General features: G+C 40.5%; 1 protein-coding gene across 1 annotated transcript; it reads left to right on the plus strand.

Moving 5' to 3' along the window:
- The first annotated feature begins 3,192 nt into the window (after positions 1-3,192).
- LOC118776945 (golgin subfamily A member 7) lies at positions 3,193-19,037 on the plus strand. Its single transcript, XM_036527601.1, has 6 exons — positions 3,193-3,234; positions 8,060-8,185; positions 11,548-11,700; positions 13,348-13,449; positions 14,808-14,867; positions 18,303-19,037. Exons 1-5 carry the CDS (start codon positions 3,226-3,228, stop codon positions 14,853-14,855), a joined length of 438 nt encoding a protein of 145 aa, XP_036383494.1. The 5' UTR covers positions 3,193-3,225; the 3' UTR covers positions 14,856-14,867; positions 18,303-19,037.
- The last annotated feature ends 1,698 nt before the right edge of the window (positions 19,038-20,735 follow it).

Raw genomic sequence — 20,735 nt, forward strand, 5'->3', positions numbered from 1 at the left:
TCCTGTGCACGGCAAATAGCAACTGAACTACCTTGCCAATACAGACTAATCCATAAGTCATTTCATTCATTTAAAAAGTCCATCTTTTAAACTATGTTGCCATTAGTATTCGAGTGGAAAAAAGAAACACTTGAACATTTGAAATGTAAATTCATCCCTGTTATTGCACTTTTACTTAGGTTAATGTAATTATTATCTTCTTCAGTCAAACAGTTTACATTAATGTGAACACATGTATAGATAAATGGGACATGGTTCAGAATAAGAGGCAATATACTCAGTCCAAGATTTATACAAATGCTGCAGAGAGCAATTCTAACTGCGAGACAAGTAACAGGAATGTCTTGGCATCTCAGGCATTTGAAGTGGCAGAGTGCACAGTGCCTTTGGATGAAAGTCACTGTTTTCATCACTCAAACGAGACAACCCAATCAAACAGATTGTTGAAGGCTAACTCTATAAATTAGGACTTAAAAAATAAAACAATGATGTTCTAAGAGTAGAAGGAGTCTGCAGTGTCTTATATACAGACAAGGCAGAATCCCTGGCAGTGGGCCCGAGTGGGATAATGTCTAGTCTGTTGAGCAGTAATCAGCACTGAGCACTCACTGCACAGATTGTGGATTTGCAAAGGAAGACTTTCTTACTCCTGTTTGTTTACACCTTAGTCCACAGTGTCTTTTGTTTATATTACAAGTCACTTTCCCGTCACAGAGACACATGTAAAGTTAAATAATATGTACAGCTGTTGCAAAAATACAGAAAACAGCATGTCAAACATGTATTTATTTGACAATTGTTGTCCTGGGACACAGCTGAATGCATAAAATTGCAACTTTTAAATAATCAGTAGTGATTCTTTTCTGAAAATAAAAAGCAATCCAAATCTGTTTTTGAGCATGCCTGGCAGAAATATGGAGAGAAATTCAATCGGACATGTTCCCCACAAGTTAGTTCCACATGGAACAACATCTATGAAAACTATGACAAATGATTCAATATTCCAGTAGAAGTTGGGCAAACCTCCCCTCTCTACATAATAGTTTCTTAAACCGAATAAATGTGTAAAGGAAATGTATATGTTTTTTAAGTTATTATATCCCTATTGACCTGAGTACATTTGATTAAATCTGTTCTTAATATCAAAAACAGTTGGCGTTATTTATCTGTGAGGTTGGAGCGTTTTCAGCTATTTTTTAATATCTCCTGGCAGCACTTTCACACTTGTGTCCTGTTTCAACGGATGACAAAATAAAAACAAAATACACCGTTTCTAAGAAAAATTGAGCCATTCACACCGAATTACGTTTATAATCAAAAACAGAAAACCAGAATCACTAAGAGTATTTAGAATACAACACACATTCCAATTACTTATATCACAATCATCAGATATCAAGACACCAGTAATTTACTGCTGATAGGGTGACTTTGGGGGGGGGGGGGGGGGGGGGTATTGTATTCACTGCTGCCTTTCTTAGCAATCTAAGCAGACCTGCATTTGCTAGTATGGCATGGTCTAAATGTATATATTTACACCACATAGGTGGCCAGAGAAGAAGCTGGGCTGGGGTGAGACATTTGATGGAAAAGCAGCCTCCAAATGAAATGTAGTTCTGATTATGCTAGTGCTGATAATATGATAATAATTACTTCAATAGAATTATTTCACTTTCTCCCCAATATTACTGAGTCAAGCTGTATCCCTAGTGGATATTCTTTGGAAGATTTTGTAGACCTTCTGAAGATCTTCTCTCCTTCAACTGGAACCCAGCCCTCACCATGTGGTGTGTGCACAGCTGAACAAGAAGCTGGCATCTGGTGAACAAAGTAGCTAGAATTCAAGTCTTGAAAGCTTGTGATGGAAGACTCCAAGGCTCCAAGTGAGACTGTACCAACTTGCTGATTAGCATTCTGTTCTCAATGAAAACCTACTTTTAAGGAACCTTGACTCAAGTGGAAGATCACTGACCTAATGCTGACCCAGAACACCACCTCTGTGCCTAATGAAGAGGAAAAACCACAAATGCTAACAGGGGAAGAACCTGGCCTTCTGTTGAAAGAGTGACAGAGTGAGGGATCCAGCTGTGTCTGCTCTGCTCAAAGAAGAGCCAGGCCAGGAATCCAGCCCAATGAGAGCAGGCCAAGCCACGCATGACTTCAGAGTACAGCAGTTCAATCTGAAAGATTTTCAATGTCTTCTACTCCTTCCCTCTTTAACAATACCAAGTCACCACATTGCCACTTACATTATATTTTGTAAATGTCGTGCTTGTTAATAAATGTTGTTTGTGTTTATGAACGTGTTGTCTTGACTACTCAGTAAGCAAACTCTATGAATTAAACATTCTGCCTTTAAAACTGATTCCTCTTTAAAAAAAAAAAAAAAAAAAAAAGATCTTTAAATGATTAGGTGAGATTCCTAAGGTGACCCAGTAGTTTATTATTGACAACTATTCATAAGAGGAATACTATATTCACAGAATTGTCAGCCCATGTAAGGATAGCAATATCCATCACACACTGCTTGTGCAAACTATCAAGCAGACATATAGCTGCAACCACATAGCTGGCTAATCAGAACACATTGATGTTTCATCTCCTATGGGAAAGCTCTGTCTGAACCAAAGACTCACAAATCCTTTTCAAAGTGAATGGACCTCAATTATCTGTGACATTCAGATACTAAAAACACAATATCTCTGTTCCCGAAAGTGATATTATCATGGGGTAAACTGTTGCTTGATTAGGGGGCTCCAGTGAAGATTTCAGTGATCTAACTTGTCAAGAAATTGTCCTGGGGGGCTCCACCCAGCCAAATGTAACCAGGATTGTCACAAAAATCCAATTTTCTGTGTATGTATGTTTTATTTGTGCATAAATGTATGAGCAAATGATGGCAATGATATTTGTTATACCTAAACTAGCTTTGTTTGTCACCCTATGACTGTTATCTAGCGTGGATCATACTTATTAACAGATGATGCCGTTAGAAGTCAAAATAACGCATGCTGGCTCAAGATTCTTTTGACTCATTTATTCATTTTATTATTACTGTTGTTATTGTTGTAATTGTTACTGTGATTTTTTTAGCTGTGGTCTAGAATTAAATCGTCATGTGTGTGTGTATGTAAATGGTCGGATTGTGCGGAACCACATGGTCTACACAGATTAGGCTCCGGACTTCTTGATGTGTTGTACTCCAAGCTGGCTACAACTTTCAACATGGCGGAGGTAAGGGAAGAGACACACCACAATCTGTAGTTGACGGTTCTATGGGTACAAAATGTATTCATTTAAAAGAACGTCCTTAACGTTGTGTGGTGTTACGTTTACATTTAAGTATGGACGTGGTGTCTAGCCCGCTAGCTAAATATTACAGTGGTAGCCATGTAGCTAAGTCGCACCTCGTATTGTTAAGACTGTTACAGTTAACTTCGCTAGCTAGCTAACCTTAACCAAGATCAAAATTGGAGTCAGTGGTTTCATGCAGTGCTGTTTGATTGCTTACTTTCCAACTGCTAGCTAGGTATTGAGTCGCTAGATGGGTAGCTGTACTCGTTTGGTAACTTGGTTGGCAAGACAGGTAACTCCACAAGGAAACTATATTAGCTGGCGTAGTAGCTAGCTAGTACCAGATAGCAAACCAGCGAGTATTTCTTACAACGTTACAGACAGCTGAGTGAGTATTACTCAGCAGCTCTCTGGCATGCTAAATGTGCTCGACATTGCCGTTTCCTAATTCCTAGAACATTGACTGTTGTTTTTTTCCCACGCCGCCCTAGGTTGATAGCTATTAGCTCATCTTGGCTCAAGTTAGCTAGCTTCAGGTTTTCCCAAATTGTAATTTAAAGGACTTGAATGAGTCGATTAAGCACACATTTGCTATGTCGCTATCTCTGAAATGTTAATTAACTTGGAGATTCTTGTAACGTATAAACGGTGAAGACAACACTAAGCAGAGAATGTTCACCTGTACCATCAGTCTGTTCCCCAGCTTGCTAGCATACAATCCATGCTGCACACTAACTTTGTCTTTTGCGAAGGAAGGGAAGCGCTCATACACATTCACACTTCTTCGGGAAAAGCGCTTGTGTTGCCGCACATCAATCCAATTATTGGAAAACGAAAATATTCTATGTATCGTACACTCCTCTTCATCCCCTGACATGTACAGGCGACGTATAGGCGCATAGAAATGGGTGTGGGGGACATAGAGACTCCCGTTTTCGTCCAGATAAGGCGTGCAAGAGCTGTGGATGCACATATCATTCCTTTACAAAACGATGGAAATACGAGACATCTGTGCATGTACAGGTCAAGGTCAACATCGATAAAAATGCCAGTGGTTTGTGGTTAGCTAGCCAGATAGGGGAACAGTAAAAAGAAGTTAGTGTTTGTATCGTTCTTATAATAGCATATCATAGTAAACTGCTGCCACACGAATTGGGTTTATAGTTGCATGAATGGAGCAGACAAGGGTTTTTGTTAAAAGTCAGTTTCAGGGTTTTTATTAGATTATTTTGTTTTACAATCCGACCCTTTGGAATGCAAATAGAGGAGCCAAGTCAGCGAGGGTGTTGTCTTTTGCTAGCCCGTATACTCCAGAAAATTTGCAGGCAGAAAACTTCAGTGAATATTTTGTCAATGAGAGCATCTGACTTTTACTTTTTTGCAAAGATACTTGGGGAGATTGGCCAGCACTAGTGTCACTGGTCTGAAAAGGGTCATTTCATCTCAAATTAATCATGCACGTTAGTCTCAGATTTGTTTCAGATTGCAAGAAAATATGCCAGTCATTGAACATTATGTTAGGTTATTCTTCATTTTCTGTTTAAATATTAGGATACACCTAGGTTAGACTTTGTCGTCCATTTATTTTGTGGTCCATTTATCACAGGAAAGAACATGCAGCTGTATGACAGCTAACATGAACATGGAGACCTCATGTACAGCAAAATGGACAACAACTGAAAATCAGGAAAAAGTGCATTTTTGAGCATTTTCAATTGGAGAAAATGTCCCATAAAAAGCACTTAAAATATAGGAATGCCTGCATTGAAAGGTGTCAGGAAAATTACTAGATCTCAAGTGGGGTTATCAGCTAGTATAGGTAGATTTACAATAGTATCTAAATGCTTGCTGCCTGTCTGTTTCATACAATGAGCTAGCAAACTAACATGATCATTAACAGTATTTAATAAGTATTTAATGTAATATGACACACCTCAAGACACACATTTAGCATTACCTCATGCCCTCACAGGTAGTACTGTTTATCTCATGTGTGAATGTATATTTTGTTTCTTAATTTATGTTATTTACATTTTACATTTACATTTATTCATTTAGCAGACGCTTTTTTTTATCCAAAGCGACTTACATAGGTTACAGTTCTTTACAATGTTATCCATTTATACAGCTGGATATTTTTACTGAGGCAATTGTGGGTTAAGTACCTTGCCCAAGGGTACAGCAGCAGTGTCCCAGCGGGGATCGAACCGGCAACCTTTCAGTCACGAGTCCTGCTCCTTAACCACTATGCTACACTGCCACCCATTATTTATTTATTATTTGATATGGAGATGTTTTATTTATTTTTTTAAAGCTTTCATTAGGTACAAGAATGTAGATCATCCAAAGGCAAGGGAATTTCAGCTGATTAAGAAACATCCCTGTGAAGCTGGCTGATACATCTCTATACGGACAGTTCTCACCTCCCCAGTTCTGCCCTTGTTTCCCCCTCCTTTTGCCTGACCCTTTATCAGTCGGTGTATGTGGCTAGCCAGTCAAGTAATTTATCAGTTTGCCTGTGGTGTACCACTTACACACATTCTCAGGCTTTTACTGTTTGAGGTGAACTGAATGACAAAAAGCTGAGGTTTTGACACAATCACACACTTGGCCCTGAACAAATACACATTCATAAGTATGTATGCATAAAACGGGAAGGGCAGACAAATATTGTTGTGGTGTAAGTTACATCTTCAGTCTTCAAACTACACACAACACCCCAACCTTGACTTGAACCACACACACTTTGCTGACCGTGACATCTCTGAGCTAAGTACAGAACTGAGCTGAGTTAAGTTGCTTGTACAACTTGTTTTTCTGTTGTGCATATGCTCTCATGGTAGCTAGCTGGTATTGAGCAAGTTTGTAACTGTATGACTATCTTCCTCTAGCTAGCTGTCTTAACTGGTTAGATAGGTAGCTAGCTTGCCAAATACTGTGAATGATGACAATGATTTGTGATGGTGTCAAATATCTGATGAATTGTGCTTCAACTAGGAAGTTGTGTTTGTGGTGATGAAGTTGTTGTCTGTGTTTTACCTGTTGGTTAGTGTCATGCTGTTGCTTTCATCAGATCTTGCCAGTACTATTTTTGAAAAAGAGTAGGGTTGTACATCTTTGTCTAAACCAGTTTAAGACTGAGTTGAGGGGAAGCATAGTTGCGTTGCTGTCTGGTTGCCCTGTTTTGCTATTTAACAATTTTGGCAGTTAGGTGAATGTTTTAAAAGGGTCACAAGGATGTAAATTCAGCCCCTTTTGAGGTAAAGTGAATTAGCAATGAGTCTTGTGTCCTGATTTAACTGGTCTAATTACTTACTTGCATTTAAATATCTAGGAAGAAATAATTCAGTGAGTTGACTTAAGGTAGATGTGGAAAAATCAACCCTGTGCTAAATGGCAAAGACACAAATTTACATCCTTTTTTGTGTCAGAGACCACCACTGGAGTTGGTTATGAAATATTTTAAATTAATCAGGACATCCTATTACAGAAATAGAATCTGGAAAATGTGTTTCTGACAGATGGTGACAGGACCAGCTGGAAGGGGGCCCCTGTAGTGTATGTAGTGGAACATTGGACATTAGCCACTAACACCATCCCATTAAGATTAAATTGGTAACAATCAGTGGCAATTTATGCAGCTGAATAATTCATGGTCTGTGTGTTGTGAACTCTTTGTATGTCACATAGTTAGTACGCAAATTGAACCAAATATCACATCTGCTCTGATGAGTTTTCATGGAAGAAAAACAAATCTGTTAGAGCTAGGAAACGAATTAAAGGATTCAGCTTGAACAGTATGTCTAGCCATGTTGAAGTGCACGTATCAAAGCAAGAAAGACTTTGGGTAACCGCAGTGAAAAGGGCACAGTTTGCGTGTGCTGTGTGCCCTAGGGTGGCGTGGAGTCTGGCAGGGGAGACCTGGCGTCAGTCGCATCTGGCAGAGAGGCTGATGTTTGTACAGTGCCACTGCTCCTCCAGAAAAGACTGATTACTGCACAGCAAGCGTGAAAAGCACCCATTCAACAATACCACGGCTGATTTTAAACGTTTACAGGTCTACCTCACCAATTAGCATACTTGCACGGTGATTAAAATGCTTGTTGATTCTTCCCTTCTTTTCTGTCTGTCCTACCCTTTTAAAACAAGCACCGGAGTGAGATGGTATGTAACGCTCGTCTGGTGAAATTTGTAAATGGATTTAGAAAAAAAAAATTATCATTATAAGCTACGTCGTTTTTAACCTGTGCATAAGTCAGCAACAGCATGATATGTATATATAACCTACCCAGCTAATTGACTGTAAATGGCATTTTTGACTTGTGAGTTGAAAAACTGTTAATCCTCATGTTGACAAAAAATCAGCTCAAAGTGGCAACTGATAAATGATGTGTGTATAGATTACACAAGGCTTTCTTTATCAAGCAGTTATAGATTCAGCCATTTTCATTTGTCTTCCGTAATGGACCTTTATTCAAAAAAATGTAATAAAAATGGCTGTTGACTGCACTGGTTATCCTTTTATATATGTTGTTCAACAGGGGAAATTGGCAAGTAGTTATTTCCATTTCTCATTTTGCGCAGCATCATTTGTAGCCATTAATAGACAGGCGTGCTTATCCTGAGTAGCTAAATCGCTATGGTGGAAACATTTTTTGTTTTTGTTTTTGGTGCCTTCACGTTAAACAGATATTCCTTCGTCTGGCCAGCCCTGGGCCCCTGCACTCACACTCTGCCTTTTGTTGTTTTTTTTTCCTCCTTCCAGACTCACAGCTTGCAGGACATCAGACAGCAAGCAGCCATTGCTGCCAAAGTGTTCATTCAGAGGGACTACACGAATGGCACTGTTTGCCAGTTCCAGACCAAGTTTCCCTCTGAACTGGAGACCAGGGTATGGTAAAACGCCCATATGTAACTACATCTCATTTCAGAGGTGACCAGCTTAAAGGGGCACTTTTCCAAAAATCCAATATTTTTATGTTTTACCAACTTATCCTTCAAGTATGTATACGGCCTTTCATGTGCAAAACCCAGTAATCTGGATCCAGAGCACCTTTTGAAATTGCATTTGAGGGAAAGGCTTCAAATGGATTCAGATGCTGAGAGAATGAAAAATTATCCTTATGGGTGAAGTGTACATTCATCAATTCAAAATTAGTTGCTTTTTAGAAGCAGGAAGGCTGCTTTAGAAATCAGAAGCGCCAGATTACGTTCCCTCACAGCTCCAAAATGCAGCAACCTTCAACTCATCCTGGCCCCAGTGTGTTGTGCATTTGGGAGGCATAGACAAGATTATTTCAGTTCATTTCAGTTTCAGATTTGATTTGAGACATGAAAGAGCATGTACCAACTGCTGGAAAGATAGGGGACAGCGTATGAAATCTATCTGTATTTTCTATTTTTTAGTGGAATTTTCCTTTAAGTGTGAAGGTTTATTGTTTGCGCTTTAGGACTTCCTAATGTCTTTGAAGACGTAAGAGATTACAATTGCATCGCACTGCATTGCAGACACTAGTTTGCTTGAAGCTGATGGGGATGTTATCCTCATTTGAACCTTCATGGGTTTAAGGGTCCAAGTTTATTCAAAACAAGACTTGGAAAGTTGCCAGCGACTGAAGTCGAACTCAGCAAGACCCTGCGGTCTCCCGCCTGATGCCACATGAGAAGGAGCCAGATTTCCAAGGACAGAACCTTGTCCTCTCTGCTGTTGCCACATGAAAAATGATCAGCTTCCTAGTGGGACAGGGCTGTGGCTAGAGTTGCCTCCCACCTGGTTGAGCAGCCCATTTGGAAGGATAGGGTGTAGAGAATTTAAACTGAATACCTGTGCCTGCCTATCTGCCTTGTTCTTCAGTGCTGTGTACTGAAGTTTTACATCCATGCATGATAGACTAGTCAATAACATGGCCCCTCTATGCAACAGATATAGTTTAATATCTTTCCTCCATTAAAACAGGCACTCACCTACTTGAGATCATAATTCTGCATGCATTTATATCACGCATGCAGTGTGCACCCTATGTTCCTGGCATGGGCTGGTTATTTTTCCTTAAATGTAACAGTCATAATTATTTAACTTATAATGGTTCCCAAAGCCCAGGCATGACATACACAGTCGTTCTTTTAGTGCATTATTCTTTTTCATTTCTCTTCAGTGAGAAATAATTTACCTTTAGAAATGTGAAGTTATCTCTTCCTTGGAAAGTGTTCAGAGTCCACAGATGTATGAAAATGTATAGTATTAACTTATTCTTTTTGTTTTGGGTCAGTCTTTTTCTGTCCTTTTCTCATTTATAGAGCCGACAATGAATTCTTAAGTTGACAGCATTTGGCAGGGCTCCAGTAGATGGCCCAGGAGATGGGATTATTCTGAGCTACAGTCAGGTTCACGTGCTGTCTTGTTCTTTGCACATACAGTAGCAGTCAAAAGCTTGGACACACCTACTCTACACTACTTTTCCTTTATTTTTACTATTTTCCACATTTTAGAATAATAGTAAAGACATCAAAACTATCAAATAACACAAATCGACCAAAAAGTGTTAAATCAAAACTATCTTATATTTTAGATTCTTCAAAGTAGCCAAAAAATATTTTCTTAAAATGAAATTTTTTGTTTTGGAAAGAAAGTCATATATGGGCATCAGCTTCACTTTTATATTTGTCTATTTTATATTTGTGAAACAAATTTCAAGAATTTAAGCATAAGTCTTTAGACCAAAATATCTTTAAGTTAATGAGAAACATGCATTCAATCAGGTGTGTTCGAATTTTGACTGGTGCTGTACTGTCTACAGACTTGGCCTACTCACATCCACATATGAGAAGCAAGAATGATTGCCCTCATACACTACGCATTGGCGGTGCTGAAAACGACCAGGTCTTGGTATACTGTATCAGCTCCACTTCCACTGATCACCAACTACATTTTTTATTTGTTTGAAATTATTAGTTTTATAAAATGTTTCCATTTGGTATCCTTAATGCATTATTCACACAATTGGACACAAAAAGCTGAGCTCTGAACATGTAAGGCAGCAATAGATTGCCAAACCCAGAATCCAACAATGGAGTTAGATTTAATGTAAAGATGCAAAAAAAAAAAAGTGGAAAGAAGCTAAATTAGAGTGAGAATGAATGTTCTTCACGGCAGCCACTGGGCACACTTAAGACCACTGATCTGTTGGAACTTGTTTTGAAATTCCTGGGGCACAGAGGAGCGTAGCTTGGATCACGTTCAGAGGCTCAGGAGGGCTGGCTGCTCGTCTGGTCTGCATGTTCCAAGTCCTCTCCTTCACATCTCCGCAGAGTTGGCCCACTCCAAGCAAGAGCGGAGACTTCGGTCGACACTCAGTCAAAATACACCCCAAGGTTCATCTGTCCTCCCCCAGCCTCCCCTCCACAGAGTTGGCCTGACTTGAGAAGCGCATTGGATTTCGCTGGTTTTCATTTACAGGGACTTTTCTCTCCCCTTGTGTATAAGTGGGAAGATGAGATGATTTTTATCTCTGTTGCCATGTCAGAGCCATGGTGTTCCTCCAACATCAGTCTGAGTAAACCAGTTGATGCTGTTGATAAGCACCCTAGGAAATGATGCTCATTATACTTTTTGCCAGTAAACTGGGATATTAACCCCATTCCCTTTCCCTATGGCTTTGGCAAGGTCAGCTGGGTCCAAAGTGAAAACATGCGGTTAACAAACTGCCAGTGCATTCCAATAATTTCTGGAATGCTTCACTTTTAGTTGGGAGACACTGTTCTTTGAAATTGTTGGGAGTCAGATCTCTGCTAAGGATGGAAAGGTTGAACATTGCCATTGGTTAGATCTTTTTTTGTATTTTTTTGTGGCTAATCAAAATTGCAGCCTTAATTTATTATCTTATAATGTTGTTCTCTCCCCATGTCAGTTCTGTTGCAGTTTGAGGTTTCTCAATGTACATCACCCAGAATTTTCCCAACTTGGTGTCATCCTTTTCCCACAACGCACTCTCATATCAAGGGGAATTGGTAATCACGCACAGCCAACTCTTTCTCCAAGCCAGTACCTTTGCAGGATAACAGCCACCACAGAAAAACTTTGATTAGCGTTTACCTCAAATAACCAACAGCAAAAACAATTATTTTATGAGACTTCAGTTTGCATTCTGATATTTGGCTTGCCTGGTTTTGTGAATTTTACGGTGCGAATGCCCACTGATGGATTCCTCCTGATGGAACCATCATTGACAGATGTAAACTGCGTATGTGTTGCAGATCGACAAGCAGCAGTTTGAGGAGACGGTGCGGACACTGAATAACCTGTATGCCGAAGCAGAGAAGCTTGGTGGCCAGTCATACCTGGAAGGCTGTCTGGCCTGTCTCACGGCCTACACCATCTTCCTGTGTATGGAGACCCACTATGAGAAGGTTTGGATCCCTTACCCCTTACACCCATGCAGTGAAGACTCACCGGACATCAGTAGAGAACGTCTAAATTAGTAGTGTAACAAAGCCCAAAAAATCAACATAGTTCAAGCCATTACCAACATATTCCAAGCATGCACTGTCAGGTGCAACCAGTTATTACACATGTTCATGCTTAAAATAAATTACAAACCCAAAGAATCATTTTTATTTACATTTTGTTTGTTTTTTCCTGAGCAAATGTAAGACAGCTGTCATTGCTCAGAAGTACTGAACACTGCATTAAATGGGAGATGGAAAGGGTATTATTTAAGAGTGTCCATCCAATGCAAAGAGAATCTGTCAGCGATTGGTTATCTGACAGACCTCCAACCTGTTGTGTTGCTTGTGAGCACTGGAGTGCAAGATTGCTTGGGGAGACTGCCTAGCCAGTTGTGTAGACTTCAGATAATTGACAACATTCCGATCAAGCGATAACCTGGGGTATAACACGGCAAAGACAGAATGCAGCGCTTCTGTTGAACTGCTGCGACAGCACTGTAACAGAAACCCACATACATCAGCAGGTGCAGAGAGACTCTGGTAAAATGTGTGGTCAGGAGTAACCATGGGAGTCAGCATTTAATGGCTTCATGCTTCATGCTCCTGCACAAAAGCTTTGTCATCAAGTCAGATCAATCCGAGTTTGCCCAGCAGATGAGGATATGTGATCGTACCATATAAATTTACTCTGTGGTATAATTAATTAATTCTGTGGTGCCCCACTGTTTTCAATATTTGCAAGCATCTTGTGGCATTTAGTGTCTCCTAAAGCTGCCACACTGAAATGAGCTTTTGCATAATCAATGGTAGTGTATACACATTTTACTGAAGACATGAAGGCAGAATGCTTTGACTATTTATTATTGTTTCCCAAAAAAAATGAACTGTGACTTGAGTGCACACCATTCTTGAAAGTAAATGTATTTCATCAAAATCATCCCTTAATCCCTGTACTTTGCTTTGACACAGTAACTTGTGTAAAGCATAAGAGGTTTCCTTAGCCCTGGTTACACAAAAAGAAGAACAAAATAATCGAACCTCATCAGGGGGTTCCTGGCTAGTCTTACCAAAAGTATTGTTTTTGGTTTGAAATTGAGAGTCCCTTACATGCTTGAATCCTAACTAGAGCAAATGGAAAGGAAACTTTATTAACTCATTTGTGAGGGTACAGGTCCCACAGCCCCATAATCTCTGCTTCTGCCTAATGTCTTAATCATGTCAAGTGATCAGATGTTTAAATGGAGCTGCCATTAAAAATGGGGTATAGTTTTTAATGACACTATGTACATCTGGTGATGAATTCCTACGAGAACTGAACCTTGCTACTGATCTTCGGGGTTCATGATTGCATGAAACCCAAATTTAAAAAGAGATCCAAAGGAGAAAAGGTTGCAACTAAGGCCTGCAGAGTTAAGCAGTGAGTTGAAAAGCTTTTGGCAAGCAATTAATTATAGAGGTCGAGTAATCATTTTCTTCTGTAGCACAGAGTTAAGATAATCCAGTGCATAGAAAAATGTTCCCAACCCAGAGCTCCCACATCTGCTTTGAAAGAACAAAGCGTTTTCCTCCCAACTGAATGTGTTTTTTTGATTTTCTCAAAACTGTCAGGTCTTGAAGAAGATCGCTAAGTACATCCAAGAGCAGAATGATAAGATCTACGCACCACGTGGTCTTCTTCTCACGGATCCAATTGAGAGAGGGCTCAGAGTCGTATCCTTTCCCTGAAATGCAGCACTAGTCAAGCCCTGTTGGCAAGGGCAGAGATTGTCAATCTTAAGGATGAGGTGGTTGCATATAGTGGTTATCTGAGTGAATTACACTTCACTTTAATGCAGAAAAAAATTTACAATACCAGTAGTTGACAGTTGACCTTATGGTAATGGAGGGTTGTGCCCAGTGGCTCAACATGGATCCAAATGTAGTTCAGTCTTTTGTTTTTTTTTTTTGTTTTTTTTGTCTTCACTGCTTGTGAATTATTTTATGGAAACACAAAGGGGTAATGTCAATAGTGGCTGCTCTAAAGTGACTTTATTTGGAATCCCTTTGCACATTCAGTCTAGTGTAGATCACCATCTGTTGGAAGTGAAGCACAGCTGTTCGTACATCTCTTTCAGTACTGTCATTGGATTTATGCAGGGATGTGGAGCACTGTATGGACATATGGGGGTGGGGTGGTGGAGGGCTCGGCAGAGCATGGTCACCCTTCACACTCAATTACTTTAGTCATGGCCAATCAAGAAACTACAGAACCCACACCCACTTGGCTCATGTCAGCAAGTGCACATTCTAATAAATCCTTGAGACATTCCAGATCCGCTTTTGAAGCCGTCAGTAAATTTGCTAAAAAAAAAAAAAAAAAAATTCCACAGTGACTCTCTGAATGGGGATGACTGCATTTACAGTCTGATAGAAATGTAATAACAATAAAACGAGATGCACGTGGGAGCTCTCCCCTCCCCTGCTGGGAGGCAAGGACCTCGCACGCCGAGGTTTACGAGCGACCTGATGTGCGCCGGAGTGGATGTGGTGTTCTCCGGGTCTGGTGCACGACCGCACGCTGGGAGTGGAGCTGCTTTAATGGGAAGCAGGAGCCGGAGCCCCCACCTTCTGGAGGAACCCATCTCATCTCGAGAGAGTGGGGGGAAGAACACCCTGTAATAATAGCGGGAAAACAATATTAATCCATTTCATCTGCATAAAATCTGAGAGAGCTCTTAGACTTCTTGGTTCTCCAAGTGTGTGGTAGACTTGACATCCAAATGAATTGCGGCAAAGGCTTCGCCTGCGAAATATTCGTGAAATTGCTTGCAGCTGCTGCCGACCCCCACCCTTTATGATTTTATTGGCTGTGTGGTGACCTGGGTAATTTCTCCAGCACATCTCTGTTGAGCTGCTGATCTTGGCCCAGGAGCAGCAGAGAGAGGAGATCCTGCACCTGGCTTGTGTTCCCTCCACCTCCGGTAACTGCGATATCGCACAAGGCATCCGTGGAGACTTATGGTCTTGACACGAATGAGCGTCAGATCAGTTCCAACTTTGGATTTCTTCCTTAACCCCAAATTTCTCAGGTTGAAATCACCATCTTTGAAGACAGAAGCACAGGCTCTGGAAGATAAAACGCACTGAAGGTGAGCATCATTAACTGGACACTTCACCACTTTTAGACTGCAGACTCCAGAGCAGAAATTTATGTGTTACGAGTCATTTCCATTGAGTCCCTAACAGACACTTCCCTTGAGAGAGGACATTGCATAGTTTTGATGTCTGCTGCTGCATGTTGCCTTAAAGGAACACATTATCTTTCCCACAGGCAAAACAAATTCCTCTCTGGAGATGCCATTCTGAATCTCTGGGTTGTATCAGTTTTAATGGCATTCTACCAGAGATGATCAGAGATATTCGGTTAACATTGCCCAGAGCCCTGGCAAAATTACACTTGTCTCTGAATCCCAAATCAGTTTCAAATGTTTCATAAGGACGTCATCAGATAATGTGTATTAAGTTAAGAGATTGGATTTATTTTAAAGAAATCGGATAGAAACCGAAGTAAAATGACTTATTTGTTCTTTGTAGCAGGCTCTTGCAGACATCTCATAAGCAGCTATTCCTTTTTGTCTCTCCAGCTGCAGAAATTCTGATCGTGGGTTCATACCAGGCCCACCTGTACTATATCAGTGTAATTATATGGATCCCAAACATGTTTCGGTTCTGGCAAAAATCAGGGAACGTAATTGTGACATGAAATACTGTTGAGCACAGGAAAGGAATGAAGTTTATTCCATCCTTGTGAGGGTAACACTGTCGCAGTTTTCTTTAATTGTAAGTCTGTCCATACCAGTTGAGTCCATCATCCTCCTTGGATGAAATATTTGCGCTTGAAAGAAACACAATTTTCCAATTAAGTTTTTAGCAGCTTGCCCTTAAACCTTTTCTCTTGTGGATTATTGTGGAGCAGAGGTGCTGAAAAGGCTTACCAGCCCAGAAACTCCTTCCCCAAGTTCTGTTTTTCAGAAGAAATTCCAGCCAAAAACGACTCCTTGAATGTTCCTCTAGCAGAGTAAAGGGCATTTGCAGGCAGTCTCTTGATGGACCTCAATTTCTTTGTCAGGATGCTGACCTGAAGGAATGGATACAAACATAGATCAATCTCCATGAATGGAATCCCTGCCAAGTATTCCTGTTGGTTTGCATATCTTTTAGAGGAATGTAAACCGTTAGCAGGAGGAGGAAGTAGCTGCTGATAGAATAGTGAGTTGGACCAGTGCCTAATGCCAGTAGTAGGTAAAATTGCTTGGTACCAGAGCATTCCCCAGGAAACACATGCTCTTTTGCCCTGAGAAAAGAGGAGAATCGAGTGTGTATCAGAAAAGTGTGCTTGCATAGGTACAAATTAAAGAATTGTTATGCTGTTCACAAACAATCACTGTTTGTGCATTAAGGCCAGTACTAACAGAGCTACTGTACTAACAGTACTAACAGAGAGACTACAGCAGTTTGGCTGAGAAAATCCACCCAGTCTTCCAGTCAAGTTTGTCATGAATGGACATGGAATGTGGAGTTGTTTCCCCCTATTCTGGAAAAATGTACAGAATCAGCAGAAGGGTGTGACTTGTGGACCAATTGCACTTCCATGTGAAGTAAGCATTGTGGTAGATGCAGTACTCTTACCATTTACAGTCAAGAGAACATAGCTTAGCTATTCTAAAAATTGACTAAAGCCACTGCAAAATTGCATGGCACATGGTTGTTCAAATACAAGTGTGAGTGCATGGTTTGGCAGATGTTATGATTAAACTGATTTGTATTCAAGCCAAATGCAAAATTCTAGTTTGCTTCCCATACTGGAACCAAATCATAAAGTATCAGGGAAGTTTGACATTGAACCCACTTATTAATATTGTAAGCCTAAAGATCAAAAAAGAGCATAAGGCTACTTTATAGTCACCTACTGTTGTTGAATATGTGTTCTCAGCATCAGCATATTCTTGAAGTGTCAGTCCCCTTTGCCATGGTATATCTTGCACTGTAATTGAATGGTAATCTGTCTTGAACCAGTAGTCTGATCCTGACTGTTGGTGGCTATCAGTTAAGATGGAACTTCTTTGGATAGAATTAATATTTATCTGGGTGTGACCTGAGTTGCATTTGATTAGGCTATCAGATGCTAAAGGTCACACGCTTTTTCTTGTTGGGTTACTATTCATGACAACTTATGAGAGGATGTGTTTGTGAAAGGTTAATGATTAGTCTTACTTTGCTTAAATTGAACACAGGCTGCTTTGACCATTTTTGTAGTTTAAACAGGCTTTGGCGAATAACAGAGATTTCATAAATTCATAAAACACCATCCTTGCTACAGTTCATTTCGTATCTAGCTTTGGCATTGTAATTAACTGCCCACCAATGATAACTGTGAACAGTAGTATGTTTTTATTTCCTTTTTCTTTTTATTACCTGCTCAGACAAGCCTCTGAAACATTACCAATACATTTTGTCCAATACAGTTGTTTTTTTGTTGTTTTTCTCATCGAGTGTTGTCTTGTTTTACATGACTGTTATATTCTTCCAGCAACCTATGATTTATGTTGCATTTACTATAGCTACTTCTTTCTACTTCAATTGTTTTCAGTTGCTCACTTTTTTTTCTTTCCATTTCAGTAAATGTTACTAACTTGCAGGTAAGCCAGAGATGTACTTGTATAAACCAAGACAATTCTGGTATGATTTATAGATTTATGCAGCAGAACCCAAATATCAGGAGCACAAAGTGACCCATAAAATCAATTGCTCCAGGATTTATGGTGCTTTCCTCACAAACCTTAAGCACAAATGCAGGGCTGTTTCTGTATGTTTGTAATTAGGCCTGAAATAGTGGAAAAATACAGCAGGGTTTGCCTCCTTCTTGGCAGCAGCAGCCCTGTAAAATGCAGCAAGAGCTACAAGGAAGTCTCTTCGCTGTCTCTTTGCCTCTCACGCGGTCTGATCTGTAGCCCCTCTCTCGCTGCGGCCCAGGTCTGGAATTTCACAGTTCAGGTTGAAGTGTGTGATGAATCGGCCTCTCATGTGTAATTGCTCTAGGCCTCAGTGCGCTCTGTAGGAAAACGGCCTGTTTAGCAGTAATGGCTGCGAAATGAGTCATGACGAGGCAGCTCAAGCCAAGCCTGTGCAGCTACGACTCTTACAGCGGACCAAGACTAGAGCCCACTGCGTGCCATTCCGGCTCCTCCGGCCTCCGGGGCACCGGCTGCCAAACCATCGCAGAGCCGGCCCCAGAGCTGCCACTCATTTTCATGGCCTGCTGTCATTCATGCAGTTTGGTGGAAAGTCGGTTGTCAACTGAAATCAGTATACGAAAGTTCCCAAGATTTTTTTTCCATCGTGTAGCTCTGCTTTTTAGATTATGTCTTGGAATGCGACAACTTTAAGGTACGGTACATACTAATAATAAAATAATGGATCAACAAGGGACTCAACTCTGCAGAAGTGTGACAGTTAAAGATAGATTGATACAGCCAAGCACAGCCCACAGGGAAATAACGTGTTCATTGTGTGCTGTCTGGCAGCTTGCATTGTGAGACAACTGCAGCTGCTAGTTGGACTCCAGATCTCCCATCTCCAGAAATCATCCTTTCCGCCCGAGCGCCAGACCATTGTGCCAGCCTGCCCATCCCAGCCCCTCCCACCTCTGCACCAACTTGGAGCCCCTCCCGAACCACTGCGTCTCTACAATCTCTTCAGTCCTCCTGGTCACTGTATATAGATGATGCACAATTTTCTCTCGTCTTTTTTTTTTCCATGCTTTTTTCGACATTTGTTATTTATTGTATTCAGCTGCACTTTGAGGCAAAATGATTATGTATTGTATAGAAACTGACAGAATCACCCACCTCATATATCCATCTTGATTTAAATAAGTTGTACATTGTTTACTCACTGTCAACCTTAACTGTCATTTCTTTTGTAAATCTCCGCTGTGCCATATGTTTTAATTGATTGATATTGTTAATCTAAACATCTGTTGTAACGGAGAGAATAGGCTGAAGCGCGGTGTCCGTGTGTATGCCCACTTAGGGTAATTGTGAAATCAGTTGCTGTGCTGGTTCAGTGTGATCCTGTGTCTCCATGTGGAAAGCTGTGCAGAGAAACGTGCTGTGTGTCCCTGCATTCTGTTGACCAATGTTCAAATGGTGTCATTCCTATAGCCTGCACTGATGATTCAAGCCATGGTTTTAATGTATTACTTCTAAGAACAGGGTATTAAAGGGCAATCATCCTGCTGTACGTACATTTGTTCTTATGCCCTGTGTGATTACTTTAAGTTCACTTGGGGGGGGGGGGGGGGGGGGGAACTTACGATGGCATCCAAATTGGAATCACAGAATATTTCCCTGATATGACTACACTAGTCTCAAAGTACACTACAGATTACAGTATGTTGTAAATGAAAAATGCTTGCAGATGGGGAACATTGTAAGTTAAGTAAAGGACTATTAATATTTATTGTGTAGAACGCTCTCTAAAGCTTTGATGTAATCATTTTGGGTAATGAAATGCTGGTCATAACACACCACAGAAACCTTAAAACCGATTTGGCATTACTGGGAAGTGTCTCACCTTTCTGTCACTCCAAAAAGCTACGGCTCTTTTATATCATTTTGTTTTTAGTTTTCAGATGTAAATTGTTTTCTTAACTTGTGTATTGTAGCAGAATAAACTAAATGTGTCTTTTCTTGAATTCTGTGCATGAGACCATTTGCTTGTATACCATAATGTTTTATTTTGATTTCCCAGGCAGTAAGCCAGTCCTGTGTACACTCTATGGAATGCTGACCTGTGGTTCACTCTAAGAGAATAAGGGGGAAAAGCATAGTATTACTTTGAATGTGGTCTTTTCCTGTTCCAGGACCCTAAGAACAAACAAAAGCAATCTTCAAGACTGTGACAGACAACTATTTGAAACATACATTCATGTTGATTATAAAGTTAGCAGAGTAGTTGAGTTAGCAGTTGGTTATAGTAACTGCAGGCATAGTGAGAGATCTTTTAGCTTTTAAAACTAAGGTTTTAATAGTTTCCTCAATCAGAAGTTAAATAAAACTGTGGACACTAGCATGTACCCTTGAAGAATGTTTTTTTTTCAGGTAGCAAATGAGGAAAAACTCAAGTACTGTTTCTGTGGCTATTTAGCCCAGGTTTCCAAATAAATGGTTACTGAAGCACGGTCTGCACATGATTTAAAGGGAAAAAGGAACAGAAGAGGCCTGGAAAAGGCATTATAGATCTCCCCCCAAGCTGGACGGTTTTCAGGGGAGAATATTTCTCTTGTCAACAAGATCTATCAGGAAGAGGCTAGGGGCGGAGCAGGTTTACACTCTGGCTGAAGACCAGCCTGCCATCTCACATCAGTGTGTGCGCAGTGGGAACAGCTGTATTTCAGTTCCTTACTATAGTCATAGGTCTTCCAATGCAAAGATGACAGACTCTGGTCATGAACAGAGGGAGTAATGTCCATCGGTTTTTCATAATTTATAAATCCTCTCATCTGAGAGGAAGTCCGTATTATAATGCATAGTCCAACATGTTAGGAAATTGGAAAATGGAATGTCAAAGGACAAAAATGATACTAGAACCATTCAGTTGAGTCACAACTTAAATGTTATCCAGAATTAAAGAAACCTTATGGTATCGACATATGGTACGTTGATACATCAAGGTATTTTCTTGAACTCAGATTCACTGAGCTGTAAATGAGCAGATTGCCTGTGCCTTCCTGCCACCACACAGGGCCATAGCTAGGTCTGCACATGTGCTGGTGCAGGGCCTTCCTCAGCTGGACCTACATAGCGCTGGACATCTGTGCAATCCTTCACAGCAACAGAGTAATCTGCCCTCATTTTTGAATGTGTCAGAATGTGGCAGCAGAAGGAGTGAGAGAAATCCAAGATCTTTGTTTGCATTCTCACTGCTGTGCAACAAGTGTTTGCAGAGGGAAACGT

Source organism: Megalops cyprinoides, chromosome 4 (assembly GCF_013368585.1).
Source record: "Megalops cyprinoides isolate fMegCyp1 chromosome 4, fMegCyp1.pri, whole genome shotgun sequence".
NCBI lineage: Eukaryota > Metazoa > Chordata > Actinopteri > Elopiformes > Megalopidae > Megalops > Megalops cyprinoides.